Here is a 23,201-nt window from a genome sequence, read left to right as displayed (position 1 = left end):
ACTACCTAAACCCCAGCACCTTGAGCCAATCATTAATCAGTGCTAGTGCAGCCTCTGAATAAATTCTGAGGTTCTGGGTTTTCACATGAGGCATGGTGTGTCCATATACAAAGAATGAGAAAAAAAATTTATTGTAGTATGAGGTATGAGTGTAGGCTATATACAGTCCCTTTACAAATGTAATACATTTGTCTTACAAATGTAATAAACCATATCATCATTTTGGCAATAGCCATGGTCTTGGTTTTTGCACTCTATTATTAACAGCAGAGAGCATCAGACATCCATTCAACCATTCACTCTGGATAGTGAAACATCGACAACATAATAAAAAATAAAAAAAATAAAAAAAATAAAAATCCCAAACTACAAAGGAGGCGGCAAGACTGCTGCTGCCATCTAGTGGATAAGCATATAGCCTACCCTTATAAACTTAGTAGTTCATTATCTACTGTTTTAGATTTAATATTTTAGATGGTTGGATTTCTTTTAATGATACGATGGAGCCAAAAAAAAAGTCGTGTACACACAGTGGTGGATAAGGACCTCTCATAATACTGGACATTTGGGTCACAAAATCTGGAGCACAAGATCTGTTTAGTTACAAGCACGTGTTAGTTTGTTATTCCTGAACAATCAAGATTATTCTAAACATCACTTTCGTTTCACGTATCTAAAATGTGTCCACATAGCGGAAGAGAACGTGCTCTTTCAAAGTAAAACCACGTTGTTGCTGTTTTATTCTGAATTGTTTAAACAAGTTGGCTTCATATCCCGACGTTAGCATTTTATTACTTTACATCCGTGCATCTACTTTTCTTGTATGCATCTTTCTGCAGTATTTTACCTTAGTTTATGTTGTTTTTAAGTTACATTTAGTCATGACAGTGCTTGTGTGAACTTCGAGGCGTGCTATGCTAAGCTGCGGGCGTTTCAGGATACACGCCTTTATGCTTTACTACAAGTTGTTTTGATATAGATATCATTGGGCCTATATCCGTGCTATTTCCATCAAAAGCTCTTAACGACAGGAAAATGTCACTGGAGGACTATGAGAGGCACTTCGACTCTCTAAACTCGGAGCTGGGCGGCGGGTCGCTGGTGAGTGAGCGGTCTGCTGCGAGCTCGTTTAATGGCGAAGAGGAGAAGTTGCATTACATTCCTATCCGGATCCTCGGAAGGGGGGCGTTTGGTGAAGCCACATTATACAGGAGAACCGAGGTAAGTTTGGTCCCTGCACACTGCCCTGGAAGACATAACTCTATACCCCACGTCAAGCAGGGGTAGTTAATCCCTGTTGGGGGTTATAACCACTTTATACAGCGTTGTTTTGAATGTTAGTGTGACCCCGACACTTCTGTTTCTGTACCCCAGTGAGACATTCTTGAGTGAGAGCATGAAAAATGCCTTCCCATCATGTCTGGGGCTGATTGCTTGTCATCAGAAGCAGTTTTTGTTGTTCAAATATGTCTTCTTTTAATTGTAGGATAACTCCCTGGTGGTGTGGAAGGAGGTAGATCTCAATTCTCTCTCAGAAAAAGAGCGCAGGGATGTAATGAATGAAATAAGCATCCTTTCCATCTTGGAGCATAACAACATCATTGCCTATTTCAATCACTTTACGGATAAAAACACCTTACTCATTGAGTTGGAATACTGTAATGGTAAATATTGTACTTTGGGATACTTTTTGCTTTCGTTTAACTGACGTTACTGATTTCATTCGTATCACAGGAGGAAATCTTTACGATAAAATTGTTCAACAAAAAGGAAAGCTGTTCAGTGAGGAGGTATGATGAATCCTTTCTGTCACCACATTAACTTTGCAGCCACAATAATATCTGACGTTTTCTTTTCTTTAGGTGGTCATATGGTATTTATATCAAATTGCCTCAGCTGTGGCTCACATTCACAAAGCGGGAATCCTACACAGGTGTGTTTCTTCTTTATTTACCAATGGAAATAATTATTTGTCATGAGTCATGGGCTGTTATGAATTTATGTATATTTTTTCATATTTTCTTGCAGAGATATCAAAACTTTGAACATTTTCTTGACTAAAACTGACCTGATCAAGCTGGGAGACTATGGTCTTGCCAAAAAACTAGACTCAGAATTTTCAATGGCAGAGACGGTACATATTAAATATAGTATATTTTATCATTTTAATTCTCCAAGGTATTTTCACATTACAAAGCAATATTAGCCATTTCTTATCAGCCAGACAGCCACTACATTGCATATTTTATGGTAATGTGTTGTTTTTTTTCTACATTTGGAGTGCAGTGTGTGGGAACACCATATTACATGTCACCTGAACTGTGCCAAGGAGCAAAGTATAACTTTAAATCAGACATCTGGGCCATGGGTTGCGTTCTTTATGAAGTTCTAACCCTGACAAGAACATTTGATGCTACGGTATTCCTCTTTTCCAAGAAAAATCATAAATCTCTACATACATATTCATGTAAAATATTGTTTGTGTCTTTTTATTATTTATTATAGAACCCTCTTAACTTATGTGTAAAAATAGTTCAAGGCAACTGGACTATGGAAGTAAACTCCGATATTTATTCATCAAAACTGATTGATGTGGTTTACCAATGTCTTGATCAAGTAAGTACAATGCTTTTGTGTTTATAGATGCTATATAGACTGTGTCTTGCAATGAAGTGCCAATGTAAAAACATTTTTACTTTGTAGGATCCTTCAAAGAGACCCACTGCTGATGAGGTTCTGGACCAACCTTTCATTTTATGCTGCAGACCGTAAGTTAACAAACAATAATTGTTCAATATAAAGCATCCTTTCTTTAGTATGAAACTGTGACTTTATTTCAGGGAACTTGAGGAGCGTGTTGCACTCCTAAATTCTGCAATGAAGAAACCAAAGTATGTTTTTCTGCTTTTAGTTTGATTGACCATTGACCATAACATGGTTACCATCTAATTTTTCTTTCTCTAATTTTTATAGGCTAAGCACAGTAACTGAGACCCCTGTTGCTATAGTAACAACACGATCTAGGGAGGTGTACTTTTGGGGTGGGGGAAAGTTTACTCCCCAGAAATTAGATGCGTTTAAAGGAGGCAGTGGAGCCCAGCACGTGTGTGCAGGAGAGAGTCATTTTGCAGTTGTGACGGTAGAAAAGGAGCTATACACCTGGGCTGTGAGTATCACTGTCAAACATCACTGAAACACAGCTGCTGTTGTGGATCGCTTCAACAAACTCTACTACTATGTCTTCAGAATGTCCAAGGTGGGGCTAAAATGGTGGGACAGCTTGGACATGGAGACCAGGCATCATACCGACAGCCTAAGAAAGTAGAAAAGCTTCAGGGAAAGGCGGTGCGTCAGGTGGCATGTGGAGCTGACTTCACTGCCTGTGTCACTGGTAGGTTCTTGCATACCTTGACCAATGTTTACATTTCACTCTGGATCACTGTATGTGAATAATTTGAATAATCTGAATAATCTTCACTTCCAGATGAGGACCAGATGTACATGTTTGGCTCAGACTACTATGGCTGCATTGGTGTGGAGGGGGAGATGGGCATGGAGGTGCTGGAGCCAGTACTGTTGGAGTTCTTTGAGGAGCGTCCTGTTCGACAGGTGTCTTGTGGAGACAACCATGTGGTGGTCTTGACCCATTATGGAGCCATCTACTCCTGGGGCTGTGGAGAGTATGGTACAAAATGTTTTATGTCACCTTTTTAGGAGGCAGTAATGCCATATTTTTGTAGTGGCAGCAAGTGGCCAGGAGATGGAGACAGTAATGTCACAACAGCGAAATATCCATGTGTGTATTCAAAATTTTCTACAACAATTCTAAAACAAGATTTCTATGCTCTGTCCCACCTCCACCGTAAACAAACCATTTTAAATTGAATTACACAGAGAAAAATACACAATAATAACAATTAAAATGTTTTGTCATTATATTCATAAAGAACCACAATAACACAAATGGCATTTCCGGTAATTACTTTTATACTTCTGAATTCATTAAAGATTGAGGTTGTATCTAATTGCTCCCATGTTTCAAGCTGATTTCCTTCATTATTAGCTATCACTAGCTGCTATTTTTTCTAATGATATACATTCTTGTGCATGTGTGCGCCAGTCATAATGCATACACTGTCAGCTTTTTTTATTAGTTTTACTGTTTTTGTTATAATACAAAGTGACTGTATTGATGTTTGTGTTTTACCTTGTGGTACAGGACGTCTTGGCCTTGAATGTGAGGATGACTTCTCTTCTCCAATGCAAGTAAGGAAATATCCATTGTATTTATTTGTTTTATTTATTTGTTTATATTTATGTGTTGTTTAGGATCATAAAATGTGAATATTTTAATTTTTTTTTCTAGGTGGAGCTACCCAAAGGAGCCACAATGTCATCTGTGTCATGTGGGAGTGATGGAACCTTCTTTTTGACAGACACAGGAAAAGTCCTTGCATGTGGAAACAATGAATTTAACAAGCTGGGCCTTAACCAGGGCTACTCTGGTATAAAGAACCATCCTGGAGAGGTAGCTCTTGAACAACACATGGAAGTACATTCATTTGATATTCTGAAGTAAGACTTTGTTTCTTTCAGGGCTTCCAGGGAATCCCATACATAACCACCTTGACACTGGTAAAGCAGTTGTCACGGTTTAAAATTCAGAGCATTGCTCCAGGAAAAAGCCACACTGCTGCTGTTGATGGTATAACAGTTAATCGACTTGGAATGTTACATGATTGTAAAAGTGTGCTGCATAATTTTGATCTTTTTCAGAGCGTGGGCGGCTGATAACATTTGGTTGCAACAAGTATGGACAGCTAGGTGTAAAGGACTTTAAAAAGCATCAGGGTGTTCAAGTCCTAGTGGGGCCTTTTGGAGGAAAGATAGTGACCAAAGTGTCCTGTGGTGATGGTTTCACCATCGCTGCCACTGATGGTAAGCTTACTGCCCACCATACAAGGCTTTAGATTTTTTGTCAGAGCATAAGGCTTTATATTGGATATTTTTTTGGCAGACAATCATATCTTCGCATGGGGAAATGCTGGAAACGGACGACTTGGAATGCCTGCAGATAAAGGCTTTGGTTCAGAGGTGTGCCCTGCCATGCCAAGGCCTATTTTTGGATCTCTTCATCATGTACCAGATTTGTCTTGCTGTGGCTGGCATACGATTATCATAATGGGTTTGTATTCTTTTTTGTTTTTTCCCTTTTCATCTATTTCACACCTTAAATGTCTCATTTTAATTTACAGAAAAAGTACTGAACTCTAAGACAATCCGTTCAAACAGCAGTGGACTTTCAATTGGTAGCGGTAAATACTGTTACATATTGTTACATATTGTATGTTGATTGCCATTGTACCCATAAAACATTTCCGTTTTACTCTAGGTATTGGTCAGGGAGCCTCCACATCCACAGTGGATCTGGATATAGAGGCAGGCTCAGACACAGAGAGTCATGACACAGGCCTTGGTGGGACAGTGGAAATTGAGACTGATGAGCCTTTCTTGGAAACACCAATGATGTCAAGGACATCTGGGGACAGCTCCTGTCCTCTGTGGCTTAGAAAGGTTCGTCAGCATTGTTTTACATGCAGTACACTCAAACATTTTATGTGCTTTGAAACACGACTGATACTATGCATTTCAAATGTGGACAGGTGCTGACTGTCACTAATTATATGTGTGCACTATTAGGAGCTAGAAGATGCAGAGTTCATCCCAATGCCTGATGATCCTATGCAGTCTATTCCCAGCCAGTGTTCATCTTTCTCAGAGAGTGTCACCCTGCCTTATGAAGAGCTGAAAGAGCTCAAGGCTGCTGCGGCTGCACTTAACACCAAAAAAGAACTACCAGTAATGGCTGTTCTAGTCTTTTTTGCATTTGTGAATTCAGGTATAAAAAAATTAGATAAGTAAACATTAATATGTAATACAATTATTTCTTTACAGACAATGCGTATGAGCTCTGGTAGGGTAAATGGATTGGAAGAAGCTGATTTGTGTAGAAGAGGAGAATGCAAAGCTAGTTGTGAGGTTACACAGGTATTCAAGTTACAATCATGATATAATCAATTAAACAATCAGCATGGTGGTTAATGATTCTTTTTTCAGCTGCGTGAGACAATGGCACAGCAAGACTTGAGGATACAAATGCTGGAAAAGCAGGTTAGATATTACAGCCCTAAAAGCTCGATCTTTGAGATGCATGACCTTAATGCTATCTTTTGATCTTTCTAGGTCAGCGAGCAGAAGAAGGAGAATGAAAGACTCTGGGCAGCAATTAGTCGTTTATCACACCAAGGATATGATGGCAATGGCAACCACTCTGACCGAATGTCTAGGGATGGAGGAGGGAGAGCAGCAGGGTTAAAGAAATATGGAGGCAGGTCTGCTGGGGCTAGTGTTTGAGTCCATTCGATTTTTTTTTTTGACAAAACAATTTATGGTAATCATTACTCGTGCAAACATTTTGGTGCAGTGCCTTGTGCCAGTGTCTTTGTACCCAAAGACAGCTGCCACAGGATCATAACTCAGCTGTTATGTGTAATTGCACAATACCTAGTTGCAAACAAAGGTAACTGATTTTAAATATGCAAGTGTTGGCTGGATTCAACATAAAAATATTTATCACGTAAGGGGAAAAACAAGGTGGCTTCGACAGTGCCATAATAGGCTATATGAAATATGCCTGTGTGATTGCTGTCTCACAGTAATGGAAGCACTGAGTAGGGGTAATTGTATTCACAGAATATACACAGAAATTTGTCCTTTTAGAAATCAAGAAGCATAGCTTACTCCTTGTCATGTCATTACAGCGCAGTAGTTGGATTACTGTGGTCTTGAAATGTGAACTGTATTTCATATTACAGTGCGAAATATGTTAAAGCCTCAGTACCAGTCATTGTGTCTGGACATACATGATACACATTTTATTTAAAAGCATGCCTTATTTTAGAAATTGTTAGATGACACAAAACTACTGACTTTTTTACAGGTCGTTTAACAGTTTAATATTTGCTCCTTTTACTGATTTATATTTGAAAGTTTATTTAGAAAGGTTTGTTCTCGTGGACACATAAACAATGTATGGTCCTATAGACCTGCAGTCTTTGCATGCCATATATTGTCTAATGTTTTTGCCTTATCTGCCTTGGGTACTGTCATACTGATGCAAATACGTAAGCCATACTTTGCTACGACAATCCTATGCAAATATGTGATTATTTTGTTTACAGTGAGTGTTGCCATTAAAAATGATTTCTTGCTTTGTGAAAATAAAGTGGGATGTCAAGGTTACAAAACTTAATATTTGTGGAGAAAAACACTTTATTTTTCAAATTATTTGTGGAAATATAACCATTGTTGTGCCTTAACTCTTTTGTAAATATATTTGTTTATATTCTCTACCCCATTAAATGATTGAAATGTATATAGATAGTATGTCTCTTACTTGCTTTCAGCCTATTACTAAAGACATATTGATTTATATTACAGCAGATTTGCAGAAAAGTTGACTGCTTCACTTCTAAGTTTTACTTCTGCTTCTTTTGCTGCTTCTTTTTTCGTAGCACCTACAGTACAAACAGGGCAATATTCATTAGTGGCTTGTTGTCTGTGAACAGATTGCTTAATGGGGTTCAAGACATCTTACCTCAGGGGTTCTGCTCCTGGTGTGTGTTTTCAAGAACTCCTCCATAGCTGATCCCTTGGTCCTATGCAGTAATGAGTCGAAGACCGGGTGCTTGGCCTTTTTCACCTTTTCACAGATCTGCATATGCTTCTCCAGTCTATCTTGCATGAAATTTCGTTTGCAGATGCTGCATGGAAAAAGTTGGATATTTTTATCTGTGCTCTCAAGTTCAAGCTCCTGGGGTGGACTAGAAGAATCCTGTGGCAGAATAAGTTCCTCATGCAATGTTTTTCCTGCCATATCTCTGTCTCCTATAGCTAACCTACAGCTAGATTTCTGTTGACTATGTGGTTGTTCACTCTTCGCATATGTTGCACTGCTTTCTTCCTTCCTCATCGTCAATGTTTCCCCTGCAGACATCTCGTCCGACCGTTCAGTTTTCTTTGTTATTGTGTCTTGCCTGAGCTTGTATTGTTTGGGATTGTGTCTTTCAGTCAGCATTTCATTACTTCTCACTTCTGTCCTCTGCTTAGTTTTAGTATCAGTGTTTACATTTTCTTGTCGTCTCTTGTAATGTTTCTTCTCCACAGTCTGGTTGCCTCTATAAACATTAACACCAACATGATCAAGCTGAATCTTCGCTCGGAATGCATCTTCAAGTTTCCACAATTTCTTCTGTACCATCAGCTGTTTTTCTTGAATTACTTTGGGCATCTGTAGTTCTTCAAGTAGTGTGTCTTTGCCTAGTGATGTACTGTTGGGAGCATCTTCAGATTTCTTTTCTAAATTAGGGCCATGTGGGGTAGATTTTTTTTTGGGACAAACAGGCTTGGTTGGAAATGGTTTCTCTTCCATATCCCTTCCTTTGACATTCAGTTCGCTGTGTTTGGGTGTAAAATGGCTTTTTATTGTACCACTGCTTTCTTGAGGAAATTTGGCTCGTGAGTTCATGGTGTCAGGTTTTCCTTTAAAGTTAAACAATCCCCTATAACATGGAACACAACAAATTATTCATATTGACTTATTAGGAGTGACATTTAACTTCATACCTAGACGATAAATTGTAAACTACCCAACCGTCAATTCTTATACATAGATAGAATAACACTCGATGTTCAATGGACCTATGTGGCTGGGCAACTAACTTGCTTATTTTAGCGTGGTAAAAGTGCCCTGACCGCTAGTGTATAAAAGTATAAACTTAAAAGTATAGCTCAAACAATAAACGCAATAGCATTTATTACTCACCGGTGTTAAAGGCTGAATATATAGTTTAAAAAACATCATTTTAAAACATTAAACATAAAAGCGTCTATGTTTCGTGTTGTTGCCTAGAAACCATCATCTCCCGTCTCTGATTGGTCCACAAAACATAACTTCCGGTGTGTGCCAGATGTCCCGTATGCTTCAAAAACGCAGCGATAGTCTGTTTATATTGCTGTTATTATACATCTTCGCAACTTTATCCAGGTAAACCATTCCACGTATTTATATGTTAAATCTAACAAAATGTAATGAACTTAACTGAATGCATCTAAGGTCTAGCGTTTGATCTCTTCCTTAGACAGACTGTCCTGTAGCTAGCCAGGGTCGGTTTTTTGATGTTTTTGTTCTTTTTTTTTTTTTTAGATCTACTATGTCAGATGAAGAACTTATTTCAGTGGACTATGAAATATTTGGCAAGGTGCAAGGTGTATTTTTTCGTAAATACACACAAGTGAGTTTCATGTGATAACAGATCAGGAGCAGTTAATTTAGTTGGAATGCTAGCTAATTTCTAAATAGGAACGACCTGTTATTTTAGAGATGGAGAGTGATGTGCAGATTTGTGTTGTCGTATTGTGGGGGACAAGAGCCAGTTTTTCCGTTCGATTGAAAGTTATTCTTATCAAATATCTAAAAGATAAATTAAAATAGTTGAATCTGATAATTTAAAGTGCCATATTATGCGAAATTGACGCCTGTGAGCTTTGAGCTATGTTACAATGTGGTTAACTCATCAAAAACATATCTGGAGTTGTGTTTTTATTTCATCCACACGTGTTTGAGTAATCCTTATTAGGCTGCCTACATCTCCAAAGTTCAAAATGCTCTGTTCCACCTTGTGATGTCATTAAGTGGTCATTTTAAAGTTAACAGCTATTTTTAGCCTCAAGTGAACTGCTTTGCTCTACAATACTCTACAATAACCTTAAGTTGTTGCCTTTTAAAATGTGACTTTTGTTCAGATGCCACAGAATGTCTCAGTATCTTCTGGTGCACCAAGCACAGAACACAAATGTGTGTGTGAAGGTGTATAGAGCTTAAAAACACAGGGGAGCGCTTCCTCTATTACCACTGAATGACATCACAAGGTGGAACCGAAGGTTTTCAGTTTGAAAGAAGAACACAGCATAAATATGCAGGATTTGTGTGTTAAACAAAGCACAACTACAGGTATGTTTTAAATGGGGATACAACATTATAACATAGATTAAAAATGTGGGTAATACAGGGACATTAAATTAATGGCCACACCATAGAACTTGCATTACAACTAAAATCAGCATTTTAACAATATTCATTTTAGCTGCCCCTAATCTTTATTAAATATTTTTGCCATATAAAATATGTCAATGTCATCTGAAACTCGGCAATAGAAAATGATAAACATTAATCCTCCTGGCCCTGTTCCTCTGCGTCTGTGACATCAACATATTCTATAATCTGAGCCACCAATATATTTTACCATTAGAATATGCTTATTTATAATTGTATTCCTTTGTATTATAAATATGGTTTCTACAGTTATCTTTTTATATTATGTCCGAAACTGAACCTAATGCATGTGTCTTATTTTTCAGGCAGAGGGACGAAAGCTTGGTCTTGTAGGCTGGGTTCAAAATACAAGTGCTGGAACTGTTAAGGGACAGCTGCAAGGCCCAAAAAGCAAAGTGAAAGAAATGCAAGAATGGCTCAGATCTACTGGGAGCCCCAAGTCACATATAACAAAGGCAGAATTTAAAAATGAAAAAACTATTGAATGCTTGACTTACTCCTCATTTAACATTACAAAGTAATCTAAAAATCTACATCAAATATGTATTTCAACTACTTTGACCCTAAGTAGTTTTATTTATTAACTTATGAATTTTAATTACTCATTATCACTCTAGGAATTTACTGGAAAAATAATGACTGTATGAACTGATTTGGTTTCAAGTGTAAGTTTGTTGGGAGATGGTGCAAATAAATCTGTGTGGTGAAAAAATTATTTAGTGTGCATCCTTTTACTGGCTAAATTATAACATTAATGATAACAAACATCTACTTCAAACATGTCTTAACGGGCATTTTATAGATTGAACAAAATATGCTCACACATAACCACAACAGGTTCCATCTTGTCGTTGCACCTGAAGCTGAAGTATTTCTGTTTGATGATCCGCTAATTGTAAATTTCTCACTTATTCTTATCTGTGACAATCAATTTCATAAATGTACTGGTTTTATTTTTATTTTAATGTTACATATAGATATAGGTGAGCATTATGTTAAAATGTTTGAATCGGAATAATTAAATGTCATATGAATTTATAATTCAATATCTAATTCTACGATACTTCATTTTACCAGTAGGTGGCGCTGTGAGGCTCATCGTGAAAAAACTTGCTGCGTCGTCTCGTTGGTCTTTCACAACGGCACCACACGACGGCAGCACTGTGTGATTTTGGCTAGCACGAACTTCCTGGCCATCATTACGCGCTTTGTTGACTGTAAACAAAGGGACCAGCTAAGTTGATGTTGTTTTTCTATATATTTTACATTTCTTTTGCTATAAAATTCTCGACGACGTTCTGGACCCAGCTGCTCCACGTTGCTGCTAACCGTACTAGATTAATCAAGTGTCACCCGCTTGTCTGACGGTTTGCTAACTTACTGAGAGTTGAGTGCGAGTAATGCATTAAGGAGAAACCAAACAAACTATGATTAAATGCTTACCCAAAGAGGTACAAGGGAAACTTCGCTCTGGTGTCGCTCTTCCCTCATTACAGCAATGTGTCGAGGAGCTTCTAGTCAACAGCATAGACGCAGGAGCTTTTTGTGTAGGCGTGAGGGTGGACATGGACGCCTTCAAAATCCAAGTTATCGACAATGGAAGAGGAATGAGCGCTGAAGATATTGGCTGCGTTGGAAACAGGTACTACACAAGTAAATGCAACTCCCTGGAGGACCTGGAGGATCTCAGGTTTTATGGCTTCAGAGGTGAGGCTCTTGCAAGCATAATTTCCTTCGCCACACTTGTTGAAATTTCATCCAGGACTAAAGACTCTACGAAAACGCTCATTAAGATCTTCAGAGAAGGCACGGGCTTGGATGTGTTTGAAGCAGAGACGAACAGGCCTTCAGCAGGAACTACTGTCACAGTTTGTAACTATTTCCACAACATGCCAGTGCGCAGGAAGAGGATGGATGCTGTGCTGGAAAATGAGAGGATCAGGCAAAGAGTTGAAGCTATCTCTCTTATGCACCCATCTGTTTCTTTCAGTCTGAAGAATGACTGCACAGGAGCCATGATGGTGCAGCTTCCCAAAGCCAGAAACACTTATTACAGGTTTGTGCAGATCCACAGTCTTGCTCGTGCGCAGAAACTGGGAGAATTAAACTACACCAGTGGCCAGTTTGAAGTCACAGGCTACATCGGTAAAGAAGGGCATTATAATAACAGCCTACAGTTTCTTTATGTCAATGAGAGACTACTGCTGAGGACACGAATACACAAGCTTCTCAATGGTCTCTTACGTAGACTGAGCTGCTTGAGTCAGAAAACTGACAGCCCGGAAAGCCACATTATGACCAGGAGTCCAAAGCTCAAACGTAGCCAAGACCTTTATGGAGTATTTATTGTTAATATTAAATGCCCTTACTCTGAATATGACATCTGTTTGGAGCCTATCAAAACTCTAATTGAATTCAAAGACTGGGATGGAATTTTGCACTGCATTGAAGAGAGTATAAAAGATTTCTTTAAAAGGGAGGATCTGGAAGCTGAGCTCTCCCAAGATGACCTGGAAAGCGATTCTCCAAAGATAGATATTAATGGTACAAACCAAACCAATACAAATTCCAACACAGATGTTTCTAGTAATTTCTCTAAAATGGATACCGGCATTGAAATGGTACTGTCATCTGAATGCGTTTATCGAAGCAACACTAACAAACACGGTAATGAGATGGACTGCAAAGATGATGACAAGAATTTATCTACAAACAATGAAGATTTAAAACAAAATTCAGAGCAATTTGGAGAGAGAAATTCAAATGTACAATCTATTAGTGGAAAAGAACTGAGCACATCTGATGAAAGATGCAGAATTGCAACTGTTCTGCTTTCAAAAGAAACTATGAGATCTGCATTACAGACTTCAAAACATGTACTAACAAATGATGCTGTGTTTACGGCATCTCAAGACAGTTTCATAAATACAAGGAAAGTCACTTTGTCAGATCCCTTTCTTCATGAAAGCCTTCGAATTGAAAAACATTATACAAATAGTGGATTTCAACAGGTAGAAACATCATTTGGAACTGAATGCAAAATAACACTAGGAACTAGTCAGAAAAGAACTTGGGAAGATGTTTTTCAGGGACCTGCCCCTGTTAAAATTAGGAAAATAGTTTGTTCATCAAATATCTCTCAGTCTCTTGACCAATTTCGAAGAATTTATGATAAAAATCCTGAAATTTCTGAAGGCTCTAAATTTGAAGGTTTTATTAACAATAATTCAAAGTATGAAAAAAATCAACTAAGTTTTGATTTTACAAATACTAAAGAGCGTGGGCGCACCATCCACAGTCCGCCAACTCTCACAGCTTTTACTAAATTAAAACCTGCTACTTGTGTGAACAAAGAGAAGATTTCCATAGCATCCAAGCTGTGCCAGTTAAGACAAAACAAAGAAGACCCTTGTATCATACAGTTTCCAACCACTGAGACCACTTCACTAGTCGATAATAGCATCTCTGGTGATTGCATTCAGAATAAAGACAATTATTGCAATGCCAAGGTCACTACTGAACCAGGATCACCTCACATAGCCAGTCCAGATCAAACCAAAGAGACACAGAAGACCACATCAGATGACTGGGTACCTCACTATGATTCATCCGTGGGAAAGACGGTGTATGTGAACAAAGTCACCGGGCTCAGCAGATATGAAGAACCCTCAACAGAACAACCAGAAATGCGCTGTACCTCAGATGTAACCAATATGGCCATCAGTGTCTTGTCTGAAGCAGGTGAGTAATACCTATTGCAAGAGACAGAGTAAACCGAGGCTATTATTTCACAGTACTTTTGGATGTAGGGATGGAATACATATGCTATCCCTTTCAAATGGATCTAGTGCTACCGTTTTTGCCTAAGTCCAGTTCAGAAAGAGTTTGTTGGTCAGGGCTTGATGACAGAGGTATCTCAGTGACAGGTAGACACATATCCAAGAAAAGACAGCCTGTACAGATTCAAATAATAATACGTTTATTTATTATTTTCTAAAGGTGATGATGAGAACAGCAATTCTCTTTATTCAATGTACTCAAAATGGAATAATCCAGTGTTTGTCAGACCACCAAAGGTAAGCTGAATATGAAAGAGTACTTCACTTTTTAGTACTTAGAAGAACATAACATACTTTATTGAGTACTTATTAACTATAATATAGTTAAAAAGTTCTATAATATATTGACTGTGAGCTCTGTTTGTACTGACAGGTTTGCGTAGACATATCGTGTGGCCATGCAGATGGACTGACTGTAAAAGTCCACAACATTTTATTTCCATATCGATTCTCAAAAGCTATGATACCCACAATGAAGGTTAGGTGCAATATTTTTGAACATTATTTGCCTTAAATGTATTCATTACCATGCTGGTTTTGTTTTGTTTTAGGTAATTAATCAAGTGGATAAGAAGTTTCTTGCATGTCTAATTAATACTACAGAAGACCTGGCTAATAGTACAAGTGAATCAGATGGTGAGATTATTGCCTTGCATTACCTAACTAACTAGTATTTATACCTTTATATTTACTTTTTATGAGACATATAATGCTTTTCTTTGGGTATTTAGTACAAACATAGATCATTATTATATTATGATTGTGAATTGCAATATTCATATATGGCGACTTATTAACAGAAACAGGTCCTATGACTTCTGCTAAAAACTGAAGAACTGAGAGGCTCTGCCCTTTCAAAGTGGCATGGCACAGTAACATTTTCATTTACCTGTTTTTATTGTTGAAAAATTGATCTATGATGTCTGGAATCATGTTTGAATAATTGAAAGTACATAGAAGTGGGCAGCAATAGGGAGTAGATGAAAACAGAAATAGTCTATGCACTCAAGCCTCAAATGCAGGATAATACAGGATCACCCAAACATGTAAGAATCAACAAAATAACTCTGAGTAAGCTAATGATGAGGCAACACCATTATAACATGCTTAGAATCTTATAAATGTTCCCTTTAAAATCAGCAAACCTTTTGGTGCTCATGGATCAACATGCTGCACATGAACGTGTCCGACTTGAAAATCTTATAGCTGGTAAGAAATGAATATAGTTATTATATCTTGATTAAAAATATGAATAACTGTAAACTGAAGTGACAAATTTACTTAAAACCATAGATGCCTATGAAGACGGCTCAGATATTCCAGGGGAAAAAAGGTTGTCCTCATCCATTATTTCGCCTCCACTGGAAGTCAGCTTAGCCCTAGAAGAGCAAAGAATTCTTAGGTGAGATGCAAAACATCATTTACACAACCTAAACATAGTGCTACCATTCTTATGACCCATCTTTCCCAAGGTCTTGTCAAGCACATATACATAATTTGGGACTGGAAATAACATTCTCACAGACAGAAGAGTCCAGGATTTTCATAGGAAAGGTACCACTGTGCTTTACAGAAAAGGATATAAATGAACGAAGACGGGGCAGACCTTCTGTAATAAAACTTTTAATAGAGGTACAGTTGGGGAGAGTTTTGATTTTTCTGAAATGCTTCAGATTAATGCTTACTGTAACTCACTTACTTTTGTATTTGCCAGGAGTATCTTCGAGAGCAAATTGAGGTAATCATAAAGTGCATGTATTTGTATTATATTGCTTTACCTGTGATTTACCTTTTTTCCAGCTGCTTCGTTCAGCAGGTAGACTGAGAGCAACTTTGCCCCTCACTGTGCAGAAAGTGCTGGCATCTTTTGCGTGTCATGGTATGCTACTCCTTAGCTTCTGAATATTTCTTTTGAGTACATTCTTTACATGCATCATTTTATTACTTATCAGGTGCAATTAAATTTAATGATGTCTTGAATAAAGATGAGTGCTGCAGCCTGGTAGCGTCTTTGTCAGCTTGCCAGCTGCCTTTCCAGTGTGCCCACGGGCGTCCTTCTATTGCACCGCTGGTGGACCTCCGTCACATAGACAAGGAGGCAAATGTATACAATATCATATTGTAAAATGCTGACAGACAGAAATGTTTGCAAATGACATAATTCATATTTTTTCCTACAGGAATTAACAAAACCCAATCTACCAAAGCTCAGACGGATGTACAAAGCTTGGCTGCTATGGAAATAGATAAGTCGATATAATTTAATTTTTTTCATTCAATGAAAGCCAAAAAGAGCAAATAATGGGTTCCAACATTAATTTGGAGCCAGGGCATAAGCTCTAGTTATGGTTGACATTTTATTAAGTAAAGTAAAATGAGAGAAGTAGTCTATAGACACAATAATTCATGGAAATATTCCTGTCTTTTCTGAGTCCTGTCTTTTTGACAATGGTATGGATGTGGGAGCCAAGGATGTTTTCCGGCTAATTCCACGTGTCCGCCCCCACACGTTCAGCATCTTCATATCACTGTCCAAGTAAACAATGCAACATGTTTTACTTTTGTCCTGGGACTGGACGGGTCTTACGCTATCCTTATTGCGAAGTGAAATGACAGTACGTTTTGTATTCATCGAGACGTAGCCGAAGACTGAAGACGAGAGCTCGCAGTTCCTTGACCTTGCAAGAAAATATTATTTTTTTGAAATGACACACGGGGGCTTTGTCGTCGACCGATTTATGTTATAGATAAAAATGCACGCATACAGTATTGTCTAGTTACCATTGTTTAATAAATATGCCATTGAGAAGGATAAAAATAGATTCACGTTTCTCACATCACATTTTCTGAGGACAATATTTTTGTGAATGAAAAGTAAGGTGCCATTTTATCTTGTGACTCATAAAAATTTGATGAAATAAATACTATTTATTGACCAATCGTCTTTATGTAGCCTATATTATAACATGTCGAGGAAAAAAAAAAACATTTTTGTTCATCTGGAGCTGTAGGCCTATTGTTGAATGTGTGCACCCCTCCCTCACTGGATGGTACAGTCTTGGTTCATTCATAAAATTGTAGCAGAGCATAAAAGGAGGGGCTTGCATTCTAGTCGTCCAGTTACCAGGTATATACCTGGAGGAGAACCCGTGCCGTTCTGCCCGGCGGAAAGCCACAGCATCATTGGATACTGATTAGGATTACATCTCTTCCGTTGTGTTCTATGAAGCCTCCGTCTGACATGAATGCTATGTCTCCCACCTGCCGGCCAGACTCTCCTACCGGGACACTGGGCCAGAAGACGTTGGAGGATGCGGGCTCTCCAGCCTCCTCATCTGAAAACAACGCAAAGGTATTGTCTTCACGCACATGTTGGCCTATAAAACCGTTTCTTACATGTCCCCTTATAACCACTGGGGCACGCTTATGCTTTGTGTGGGGGATGGTTACAGGATGGAAAAGGATTTCATATAGCCAACTGTTTTCGTTTAATTTATTTTATAAATTGATTTGCACTATTTACGCACTTTTTCAAGCAAATGTTTAGCTTGCGAGTGATAATGGTCGAAAACAGCAGTGCGTGTGGTTTTGTTATGACTCCGACGTCCTGGGACCGAATGTGAGCGTGTCGATGCAGCGGTTCATTGAGAAAAATAAATCCATTCAGGAGACTCCACAGCAGCTCTGCGTCAGTGTTGACGTCAGAGACAATGATAAAGTCAAATATTGATCTGGAGAGGGCTATTTCTGGTTGGATATATTTCAAGAAAATGTAATTGGTTACATAGGAAATCCTCTGCCACACTACCTCATTGTTTAAATAATGTGTTTAGACATTGCCTATGTACTGAATATTTTATAGTCGTACTGATTTTTTTTTTTTTTTTTTTTTTTATCCCTTTTGTCATTGTGGATGTTATATCATTTCTTTTAGGAGGTGGGTCAAGACGCTCCATTTGTTCCTACAGTCACTGCAATTTCTTCTACCCCAGACTTTCAGTGGATGGTGCAGCCTACCATTATTGCATCTGCCTCTCCATCTCTGGGAAACAAACAAGCCAATGAACCGCAAAGCTTGAACAAGGCAACACCCAAAACGGGCGGGAATAAAGGAAAGACTGCTGTCAGAAAGGGGAAAGGAGAGCAGGTAGGGAAGCTGAGCAGAGTCCTTCTATTGGCTAAAGCAGTCAATATTGAACATTTACATATGTCAGTCTGAATTCCTTGTGTGCAACAGTGCCATTGTGCATGCTTCTCTGGTACTGTGTGCTGGCTGTATGCCTTTCTTAGGCAGGCAATTTGTATTCAGGTCACAGCAAGTCTGCAACAATGGTCTATTTTTAGACGCATTGCAGCAACACATGCCTTTGCCATTCTTTAAATTGTGGATTGACAGAGTATGAAGCATATAATTGAAATTAAACAAATTGATTCTTTTACATGGTAGCTGTCTCCAGAGGAGGAAGAGAAAAAGAGGATACGGAGGGAGAGGAATAAAATGGCTGCAGCAAAGTGTCGCAACAGACGGCGGGAACTGACAGACACACTGCAAGCTGTAAGTAAACAGTGATGCATTTAGTCAGTTGTCGTTTACACCTACTGTGTGTTTCCCATATGGATGATTCTGGATGTTGTTTATATAAAGGAGACCGACAAGCTGGAGGAGGAAAAAGCAGCGCTGGACACAGAAATAGCCATCCTCCTCAAAGAAAAAGAACGTCTTGAATTTATCCTTGCCACACATAAACCAGTGTGCCAAATGTCAGAGGAAATGGAATCTATTTTCCAGGAGTCGACAGTATCTCCAGAGCTTCTGTCCAGCGCAGGTGAGGACAGGCTTCCAGAGGATAGCGTCCAGGAGGCTCCTTCACTACAGGACATGGACATACCCAGTGATCCGTCCACAGCCATCTCTGGGAACTCAAATATTTTGCTGTGCTCCAGTGCAGAAATCAACATATGCGATCTAGAACCATCTTTGGACCTTAAGGAGGGGCTTCTGGACAATATGCTGCCCAGTCTTGAGGAGAAAACTCCAATGGAGACAGCTCGGTCGGTGCCAGACATAGATCTGAGCAGCTCTCTTGGGGTGTCGGACTGGGAAACCCTGTATAAATCTGTTTCTAATGATTTGGAGCCTCTGAGTACCCCTGTGGTGACCTCCACTCCCACCTGCAGCAGCTACCTGTCTGTCTTCACGTTTGCTTGTCCTGAGCTGGACTCACTCACAGATGAACTAGACAACCATAAAGGTGGCACTGGCAAAACCGAGTCTGTAGATATCCTCAACTCTCCAACTCTTCTAGCCTTATAATTGACAAAGGAAAATGACCTTTCTCAGCTCTCTGATTCTTGAATTGGAAATAGTATTTACTACAATATGCTGTAATACACTCATGAAATGTCTTGTGTGTGACAAACATATGATGTTTTTTTCAAATACACAGCAACAAGAGTGATGTAGCTCAAAGCATGGCATTCACTGAACAGGACTGAAAGAACATGTATTTTTAAAACGCATGCTGAGAATATCAAATAATTCTGAGGCTCATATATATTTGATCTTTTACTAGATCTAGGATATAATGTGGACATTAATGTTACAGTATTTGTGTTTATAGTGTCTACAGTGTATAGATTGCTGTAAATGTTCTATTACACCCATCCATAAATACCTGCATACCTCAATGTCATTGATTGTGGTTTGACCTCATTGTTAAAATGTTAAAAGTTTTCCATGAAAACATCCAGTGCTATTTACAGTACTATATATCTATCAAGATGTACCTTATTATTTATTTTTTTACCCTTGGATTTAACTTATTTGTTAACTTTTAAAACAGCACTGATTGCTAATCGTTGCTGCTGAATATCTACAATAAATGTACGGTGACAATGGTGTTTGGTCATTTTTATTTGACTATTCCTTCCTCACTTCACGGTCGCTGCCGCGTAGAGGTCGTAGCTGCAGCCACATGAGCCGTAGTGTGTCGTAGGGGTATGCAGCATCAGTGTTTCTTTATGGGAGGAGCGGTGCAACTTCCCCACTTCTGCCCCCACTATGCACTTTTTACATCCCTGCTTACGTTTGGCTGGCATAGCCTAATTTCCGCATTCCCAAATCCTCCCAGATTTGGAGCACATTTAAAAATCGAGCTGATGCAACGATTTCCACTTTTTAAAATCTACTCTCGACCCTCAGCTGACCAGAAGAAAGGACATTTGTTGCACCTGGGATCAAAGTCAGGTTTGTAAAACTTAAGTGTTCAGGAGGCGAACGCTGGATTTTTGCACTGAACAGTTTGTCACGCCACGCATTGGTCATAACGAGCATAGTTTGCGAAAAGGCAAGGCAGGAAAGATCACTCGTATTTTTGTTAGAGACGTTTTGCCCCCAACACTTTCGCGTTCTTAGTTTGGCTTTTCTGTAAGCTTACTTTAGCCAAAAGAGCATTTCTTTTGTCTATATGTTCGTATGGATGCACGGTGTGCAAACAATTTGAGGACACAGCGTTCTTAGTCTCGCATTTTAGCCAGTGACTTTTGTGTTTCATTATTATGATAATATGGTTATAACTAGCAAAGCAAAGGCCCCAGCAATGAAAAGCTGCAACACTATGGCTGCAGTTGTCTTCCAAAATGACAAAGTTACGTAAGGTGAATGCCGCACTGAAGATAAACTTCCGCTTTCTCGTTGACCAATGGCCTTTGCGCGTGGCTTTCCCTTAAACTGAGAGCCACAAATGTCTTGTTTGATAATGTAGACTATAGTAGGCCTCTGTGATAATGATATTTTTGTAAAGTCAAACCTCTTAAAGCATTTACGCAGCCATTTTCAATGAATGTGACAGATTTCTTTGTTTAATTTGCTAAATGTATTTCCAGAGCACAAACTAAACTATTTTATTTTTGATGGTTTACTTTACTAATAGGCCTACTAACTGCAAGTAGTCGTTCAGTAGGGGTAGGTAAAGTCCAAAAATTTCTTTACACTTTTTGTAAACACTGTATGTGATTTAGTGTTGCTTTATTATAATATATTTCCCATTGCTTTCTTTACCCTAGCTGTGGTCACACCTCAGTCTGACACAATGCCAGGACAAATCCCAGATCCTTCTGTGACAGCAGGCTCTCTGCCCAGCCTCGGCCCACTGGCTGGGATCTCAGCCACCACACTGACAGACAAGCTCAAGTATGGTGACCTCCAGGAGTTTGGGACTTTTTTTTCTCCTATGCACATCTTGGGCAGCCTTGGAAAGAGACCCATAGTCATCAAATCAGAAGTAAGGAGGAACCAAACATTATATTTACAAAACATTATTTATTCAAGTGTTTAAACCTGTCAATGTCATGATTACAAAATTTATTGATATATATTGGCACAAAAATATTGTTCCATCTTTCATTATTTATCTTTCTTATTGTGGAAAATAAAGACTTGCATTCAGTAAGTGCAAATGGTAAAAATGCAACAAAACAAGCTACAGCAGATATCTATGTTGTAGTTTTGATCATATTTATCTCGGCATTTTAGAAGCATTTATGAAATGTGTGTTCATGTAGTCTTGCATTTATAGCCTACAGGTAGACTATTGTTACTGCTGCTTTTCAGATCGCAGCTACGTTACTATATTTTATACAAAAAAATTATTATTTCTTTTCAGCGAGATGAGGAAGAAGAACGAAGAAAAAGGCGACGAGAAAAAAACAAAGTAGCAGCCGCTCGATGTCGAAACAAAAAGAAGGAAAGAACAGATTATCTACAAAAAGTATGAAATACACTATATATTCTCTCTTTAGAATCAGGTCAGTTATTATTGATCTGCATTACTTTCTCACAGGAATCTGAGAGACTAGAGATGCTAAACTCAGAATTGAAAGCCCAGATTGAGGAGCTGAAACTGGAACGACAGCAGCTGATTCTAATGTTGAACCGCCACCGTCCAACATGTATAGTGAGGACAGACAGTGTGAAAACTCCAGAGAGCGAGGTGAATCCTATACTGCAGCAGCTGGAGGCCAAGTGAACATTTACAGAGGGAAGGAAGAGCCAAACACCAGCACTTAGCTTCGGGCCATATAAGAACTACACAAGCACTTATAAATGGATCCAAAGAGTTTATACTGACTGACTGGACAAGTTTAAGCTTTCTGTAATCTGCCTTGATATTGAGTGGGTGAGCCGCATAAAGACGAAACAAATTGGGCTGTACTTTTAAAAATATGTTACCTTGACAACTAATTGATGCAGAAATACCATACAAGGAAACTTTGGCTTCTTTTGAACCTTGCACATGAGAGTATTAACCTTTCATCTTGTTTGTTTAAAAAAAAAAAAAAAAAAAGGAAGAAATGTTATTACATTTGTAAAAGCACACTTACTCATGTAGTCACAAAGATCTGAAGATTTAGTGACTACACTCATACCATTTCTGTTGTTTGGCGCAGGCGTCACATATGCACATATCTATATAAATATATGTAAATGTTTACAAATATACTGTTCGTTTTTGTTATACAATTTATATTGTTATGTTTTTTATACTTTTTTATATGCCCTCACCAGCAGGAAGCCGTCAAATAAATATTTTGTGTATCTCTTTTTATCTCATAAAGAAATCCTTTTTTAAAAATGTATTTATTTGCTTATTTATTTATTTGTGTGTTACTTTTTCTTAGCTCTATCTCTAACTTGAAACAACACTCCCATCTAGTGGGCAACTATACAACATTGTCTACGTTGCAGGTTTGTTTCTTATTTTCTGCAAGAATTGCTCTTGAATAGATAGTCTCTCTCCTCATGCTCATTCAATTTTACATTTACATTTACATTTCTAGTTTACATTAATGTCTACAAATGTGTCTTTGGGTTGGCACATATAGGCAAAATTGTAGGCCTATTTTTTAATAGTGTAGGAGGATTGTAGAGGTAACTCTGAGCATACGCTTCTTGAATGAGTCACGAACACTTGTTAGGAGCAAATATAGGTATACTGACAGATGGCACCTGAAGATGGAGGGGAGTTCAGCAGACACAGAGGACCTGAGCGTGAGTGCTAAAGGCAATTTTCCAAAATCACAAAGACCGCTGGAAGTTTCAAAAGTGACTAAAGTGGACCATGGCATGGTGTCCGGTACGCGCGTATTCCCAAAGCGCTGGGCGATACTTTTCCTGTTCAGCACCTTCT

The 23,201-nt window shown here is 38.5% G+C and overlaps 6 protein-coding genes across 9 annotated transcripts; 5 read left to right on the top strand and 1 right to left on the bottom strand.

Moving 5' to 3' along the window:
- Positions 1 to 710: 710 nt before the first annotated feature.
- On the top strand, positions 711 to 7,429 carry LOC117391004 (serine/threonine-protein kinase Nek9). The gene is made up of 23 exons (XM_033988811.2): positions 711 to 1,221; positions 1,487 to 1,664; positions 1,735 to 1,790; positions 1,863 to 1,933; positions 2,029 to 2,134; positions 2,287 to 2,418; positions 2,506 to 2,616; positions 2,704 to 2,768; positions 2,841 to 2,891; positions 2,974 to 3,166; positions 3,247 to 3,391; positions 3,485 to 3,685; positions 4,220 to 4,266; positions 4,367 to 4,528; positions 4,597 to 4,705; positions 4,777 to 4,938; positions 5,018 to 5,185; positions 5,256 to 5,315; positions 5,393 to 5,574; positions 5,701 to 5,859; positions 5,956 to 6,048; positions 6,118 to 6,171; positions 6,244 to 7,429. Exons 1-23 carry the CDS (start codon positions 1,036 to 1,038, stop codon positions 6,412 to 6,414), a joined length of 2,862 nt encoding a protein of 953 aa, XP_033844702.1. The 5' UTR covers positions 711 to 1,035; the 3' UTR covers positions 6,415 to 7,429.
- Positions 7,430 to 7,455: 26 nt separating this feature from the next.
- LOC129457324 (zinc finger C2HC domain-containing protein 1C-like) lies at positions 7,456 to 11,720 on the bottom strand. Of its 2 annotated transcripts, none has more exons than XM_055230914.1 (3): positions 11,618 to 11,720; positions 7,658 to 8,621; positions 7,456 to 7,577 (listed from the first exon to the last, which is right to left on the bottom strand). In XM_055230914.1, the coding sequence occupies exons 2-3, from the start codon at positions 8,585 to 8,587 to the stop codon at positions 7,539 to 7,541; spliced, it is 969 nt and encodes a 322-aa protein (XP_055086889.1). In that variant the 5' UTR covers positions 8,588 to 8,621; positions 11,618 to 11,720; the 3' UTR covers positions 7,456 to 7,538. The 2 variants fall into 2 exon arrangements, with proteins under 2 accessions (XP_055086889.1, XP_055086888.1); XM_055230913.1 differs by lacking the exon at positions 11,618 to 11,720 and adding an exon at positions 11,249 to 11,312.
- Positions 9,009 to 10,798, top strand: acyp1 (acylphosphatase 1, erythrocyte (common) type). The gene is made up of 3 exons (XM_033988817.2): positions 9,009 to 9,106; positions 9,266 to 9,353; positions 10,480 to 10,798. The coding sequence occupies exons 1-3, from the start codon at positions 9,030 to 9,032 to the stop codon at positions 10,693 to 10,695; spliced, it is 381 nt and encodes a 126-aa protein (XP_033844708.1). The 5' UTR covers positions 9,009 to 9,029; the 3' UTR covers positions 10,696 to 10,798.
- On the top strand, positions 11,353 to 16,318 carry mlh3 (mutL homolog 3 (E. coli)). Of its 3 annotated transcripts, XM_055230910.1 has the most exons (12): positions 11,371 to 13,915; positions 13,984 to 14,100; positions 14,174 to 14,250; positions 14,387 to 14,491; positions 14,565 to 14,649; positions 15,154 to 15,222; positions 15,307 to 15,415; positions 15,486 to 15,645; positions 15,728 to 15,751; positions 15,814 to 15,892; positions 15,966 to 16,117; positions 16,194 to 16,318. In XM_055230910.1, exons 1-12 carry the CDS (start codon positions 11,602 to 11,604, stop codon positions 16,257 to 16,259), a joined length of 3,357 nt encoding a protein of 1,118 aa, XP_055086885.1. In that variant the 5' UTR covers positions 11,371 to 11,601; the 3' UTR covers positions 16,260 to 16,318. The 3 variants fall into 3 exon arrangements, with proteins under 3 accessions (XP_055086886.1, XP_055086885.1, XP_055086887.1); XM_055230911.1 differs by lacking the exon at positions 13,984 to 14,100 and having other exon boundaries at positions 11,353 to 13,915; positions 16,194 to 16,305; XM_055230912.1 differs by lacking the exons at positions 13,984 to 14,100; positions 14,174 to 14,250; positions 14,387 to 14,491; positions 14,565 to 14,649.
- Positions 16,319 to 17,236: 918 nt separating this feature from the next.
- fosaa (v-fos FBJ murine osteosarcoma viral oncogene homolog Aa) lies at positions 17,237 to 19,914 on the top strand. The gene is made up of 4 exons (XM_033988814.2): positions 17,237 to 17,365; positions 17,948 to 18,160; positions 18,461 to 18,568; positions 18,659 to 19,914. Exons 1-4 carry the CDS (start codon positions 17,237 to 17,239, stop codon positions 19,325 to 19,327), a joined length of 1,119 nt encoding a protein of 372 aa, XP_033844705.1. The 3' UTR covers positions 19,328 to 19,914.
- Positions 19,915 to 19,996: 82 nt separating this feature from the next.
- Positions 19,997 to 22,366, top strand: LOC117390396 (jun dimerization protein 2). Its single transcript, XM_033988123.2, has 4 exons — positions 19,997 to 20,260; positions 21,079 to 21,296; positions 21,678 to 21,782; positions 21,855 to 22,366. The coding sequence occupies exons 1-4, from the start codon at positions 20,014 to 20,016 to the stop codon at positions 22,038 to 22,040; spliced, it is 756 nt and encodes a 251-aa protein (XP_033844014.2). The 5' UTR covers positions 19,997 to 20,013; the 3' UTR covers positions 22,041 to 22,366.
- Positions 22,367 to 23,201: the final 835 nt, after the last annotated feature.

The sequence above is a fragment of the Periophthalmus magnuspinnatus genome, chromosome 22 (genome assembly GCF_009829125.3).
Source record: "Periophthalmus magnuspinnatus isolate fPerMag1 chromosome 22, fPerMag1.2.pri, whole genome shotgun sequence".
In the NCBI taxonomy this organism is placed as follows: domain Eukaryota; kingdom Metazoa; phylum Chordata; class Actinopteri; order Gobiiformes; family Gobiidae; genus Periophthalmus; species Periophthalmus magnuspinnatus.
This window is presented reverse-complemented; position numbering and strand designations above follow the sequence as displayed.